Raw genomic sequence first — 4496 nt, 5'->3', positions numbered from 1 at the left:
ATGAAATTTTACAAATTCATTTTTTTTTAATTCAGAGCAGGACCTACGTTTCAATGTTTGGAAATTTTAGCGCAAGGCGACTGTATAATGAAAAAAGTTAATTTCTTTGTTGTTTTATGTATCTTTTGATACAAATTTTGAAATTTTAAGTAACAGCACACCATTCCCAAACATTTTGTACGTTAAAGTATGTTTCTAAAGTCAGGTTGCAGAGGTGTCCGTTGTGCAAAACAAATTCGGGAAAGCCTGTATAGGGAAAACGTCACGTCGATGATGGAAAATATAAATGTCTATTATATTGATTTTATTCGGCAAAATACATCCACAGCCATTTCTATCGTTTTGACAGCACTAATGATACAGTTATGTCGTAATAGAAAATCGCCTTTTACGCTGACATGGAAAAAGAATTTATAAGAGAAAAAAATAGTGAACAAAATAATAAAACGCCAAGGAAATAAGGCTGGCCATGGATATCCGGAGGACACAAAAGTATAATGATACTGACCTATAAGCTGATATCGGGTATTTCTTAACTGCGTGCCGTGTATGACCAATTTGTCCCTCGTGTTAGGAAGGAGAATGACCATTCAAACGATTCGATCTTGCTTCTTTTATGAGTCGTTACACTGATTGCGGACGTTCAATGGGATTGTGTTGTAGTTACGTTACATTGTGTGTGTGTCTTGGCTTTCCTTGGAGGCGTTTCCAAGTTAACTGTCCTTTCTATTTTTCGTGTCTTTCTTTCTTTTCCTCTTTCCTTATACTTCTTAGGAAAGCTTCTTAGTTTTTATAAGTACTCGAATAGAGGGGGAATTCCATACCTAGATATTCATATTGGATATTCACACGAGGGTGCTTTCCTGAGAAATATGACCTTAACTCATTTTTCACCGCTCTTCAAATTCTGGAGTGAAATGCACAATTGTTCTATATGTTGCTGTCAAAACCTGAAGTGTAACGGATTCGCGAATTGACTAGAGTTTACGCCAGAGTACGAATTGCAAAAAATATTCGGGCTCTATCCGGCAAATTCGCGAAGTGACTGGAGATCCCCGCCATTTTCCGATTTGTTGATGTAAGACGGTCCAGTAGGCGCCAAATTCATTTTTTTTCCATCGCTAACGTGCGATACATGGCTATATGTATTGTAGCTGTATTGGATTAGCCCCAAATAGCGGGAGAAATTTGAGAAAAAAAAACTAGTTATATAATAATATAGACAAATGTAGTTTTTTCTGTCAAATTTTGAAGAAAAAAAAAATTACAGCATAGTGACCGTTGGGTTGTCAAAGCTAGCGTGGACATAATTATCACGAAAAAAACGCCAAATGATGATGACCTTCCGAATCATGGCTTTTCATTTTGGATATTAGAAAGGAATTTCCAGCCAAATCGCTAACTGACCGATTTCGGGCTCTGCTGTAAGATAAATATGACAACTGGTTACTAAGATTGCGTGTTTGAGTGATTAAAAATAAAGAGCATTAATTTAACTTGTTTTTCTTTGTAATTAATGCAACTAAATAATTAATTATTATTTCCAATCTGTTTCAATTAATATAAATTAATTAGCTCGACTTAATAAAAATAATTAGTACTTACAATTTTGGAAAATTTTGTATATTTTGTGACAAAAAGAATTTGTGGGGAAATTTTTTTTTCTATATTTTAAAAATTTATTCTTGTTCATGGTCATGAAAAAAAGAAATTGAGATTGAAAACCAGGATAAAATTTCATTTTTGATGGGCGCGGTAGCCCAGATCGAGAAAATACTTTCCTTTATTACCGAAGGATGTTTAGAGGAGTAGGTAAGTTCGATACATGGTTCGTCCTTGTCAGAAACTTTGCTGACAAGGAGGTACAACAACGAAAAAAAAAAAATTGCTACTGCAGGGAATCTCACATCGAGGGTTAGCGCATCAAGCTCCAATGAGTATAAAAAACGATGCCGTTCGGAGTCGGCAATAAATTCTAGGTCCCGGTCCAAAATTAGCCCTCGTGTGGAGGAAATGACCGTGGTGCGGCGACAAAAATGATCAAATCACCATTTTCAAAAAGTCATAAATTTTTTTTTTTTTTTTGTAAAAACAAATTTTAAAAATGCTATGATGTATGACTAAACTTTTTAATTCCCAAAAGTATTCGTTTCCATCAAAAATCTGCATAAACATTATTAAAAAGTATTAATCAAAGCGTTGCGCAAACGCAACGTCAGTTAAAAAGGGCATGAATAATTTTTGCTTATGGAAAAGGAGAAATTCAAGCGAAAAGTGAAAAATGAATCTGATAACTAAATGGATTGAATGCTGCAAATCCTATCTTTTCTCATCTTCTTGTCTGAGTTCTATCGCTATTTTGATAACTTTTCTAATTGGAAGTATACCTCTAGGATCAACAATTCACTAGTAAAGTGCAGCTAGGGGAACTTGGTAATCACCCAGTATAATTTAAAAAAAAAAAAAAAAATTACTTCTTTATGCAAACTAAGAATTATTCTCTCTCTTTTCGCAAATATCATCAGGATATACTATTTTGGGTATGCTATTTCGCTGTAAGTGAGGTTATTCGTTTCCCGGAACAGCCCAGTTGCAGTGTATGAGGAACTCCTGACAGCACCGGGCAGCTAAGTAGTAGAACGATGAAACACAGATCGAAAGTATTGTGAATAAAATTGACGATTTGCGTTGCTGCATTCAATCATACGAGGTCGACATTCTGTGTATAGCAGAGACATGGTTACATCAGTCAGTTTCGTCTTCCTTGATATGTCTACCAGGATACGATATTTTCCGATACGACAGAGAAACTACTGCGGGAGGAGGTGTATGCATTATTATTCGAAGCAGCCTAAACCTAAGCTGGTGAACGTGCATAATGGAAATCAAGATGTTGAGATAATATCGGTGGATATAAAAAGCGGAAATAGGAAGTGCAGGCTTATTACGGCGTACGTTCCACCAAATAAAGCATGTAATTTAGATCATTGGTGTGAGTTTTGGAGAGAACTGAGAAGGCATTACTGCTCTGCGTGCTTTCCGGTGATTTTGGTCGGGGACTTCAACATGCGGGGAATCGATTGGATAAACGGGAGATTCTCATCTGAATTGGAGTCACAGTTCATGTCAATATCAGCAGAACTAGGCCTTGTTCAGTTGGTCGATTTTCCCACGAAAGGGGAAAACTTCTTAGATCTTCTGTTTGCTACCGATCCTTCGGTGGCCTACGACGTATATGCACTTCCACCCTTCTGCAACAGCGATAATCCACCGCACTTGCCGATACACTTCTCATTGCATATTACAACAGGATTAGATTGCCGATCAACACTAAACTATCACAATGCCGATTATCCACGATTATCAGCTATTGTAAAAGATCTGCAGAACCAAGTACTGGCTGGAACTATCTCAGCTGCGGATGCTTTGCCAGCTCTACTTCTGCGGTCTCGTGAACATGTTCCCCGTCAAATGAGATTTAGAAAAAAAGATAAGGTTTTACGAATGCTAAACAATAGGAAATTGCATGCTTGGCGTCAATATAGATCAATACCTAGTCAAACCACTAAAGAACAATACAAGGTCATGGCTAGGAACTATGCAAATTACGTCCAAGAGAAAGAGAGTTTACATCTCAACCTCTGTAAAAATCGTGATCGGAACTTTTTCCACCGAGATGTCCGCAGTAGACTTCGTGTATCCCGGGACATACCAACACTAACTGTGAATGGCACCACGATAACGGAAGATTATGAGAAAGCAAACGTTTTTGCGGACATATTTTCTGGTTCATATAATTTCAGTTGTTCCGGTTACGACCATCGTTATCGAGGCCTTATGAATGATCATCCCTTCTTTCGTGACATGTTCAGCACTCACACGATAAAAGCCATTATTGCTTCTCTTCCTGGTCGATCATCTCCGGGTCCTGACGGAATACCCAGTTGTTTCTACAAACGTCTTTCAGACCTGATACCTTCTCTGCTTAGCTCCATCTTCACATCCTTCTATGACTACGGGTCTATCCCATGCTCTTGGAAATCTGCAGTTATTAGTCCAATTTATAAGAATAAAGGCTCAGGGCAGATCCGAATAATTATCGCCCGATATCGTTAACCGATATATCCTGCAGAATTTTCGAGAGATGCATCGTCAATCAGTTACTTCCATTTGCCGACGATATGGGTTTAATCCCCTCATTTCAGTTTGGCTTCATTCCTGGCCGCTCCTTACCAGTGCAGCAGTTGATTTGTCATGATATATGGGAGAGTGCTATAGACTCTGGACAAGAGATTGATGTAATTTACGTCGATTTCCAAAAGGCATTTGATAAAGTAGACAGATTGCTACTACTGAGGAAGCTAGCTTTCATGGGGGTTCCGGATAAAGTTGTGAGGATAATTCAAGAACTGCTGTCAGACAGAGTTCATCAGGTTCGCGTAGCCAGCGTGATGTCTAGAGAATGTCAGGTGCCAAGCGGAGTTGTCCAGGGATCG

The 4496-nt window shown here is 38.1% G+C and overlaps 1 protein-coding gene across 1 annotated transcript; it reads left to right on the top strand.

Annotated features, from left to right (window-relative positions):
* Positions 1-2736: 2736 nt before the first annotated feature.
* On the top strand, positions 2737-4116 carry LOC149089927 (uncharacterized). The gene has a single exon (XM_089234990.1). The coding sequence runs from the start codon at positions 2737-2739 to the stop codon at positions 4114-4116; it is 1380 nt and encodes a 459-aa protein (XP_089091116.1).
* Positions 4117-4496: the final 380 nt, after the last annotated feature.

The sequence above is a fragment of the Pholcus phalangioides genome, unplaced genomic scaffold (genome assembly GCF_987345545.1).
Source record: "Pholcus phalangioides strain wild (caught in Gottingen) unplaced genomic scaffold, Ppha-v1.0 ptg000001l_1, whole genome shotgun sequence".
Classification (NCBI taxonomy): domain Eukaryota; kingdom Metazoa; phylum Arthropoda; class Arachnida; order Araneae; family Pholcidae; genus Pholcus; species Pholcus phalangioides.
This window is presented reverse-complemented; position numbering and strand designations above follow the sequence as displayed.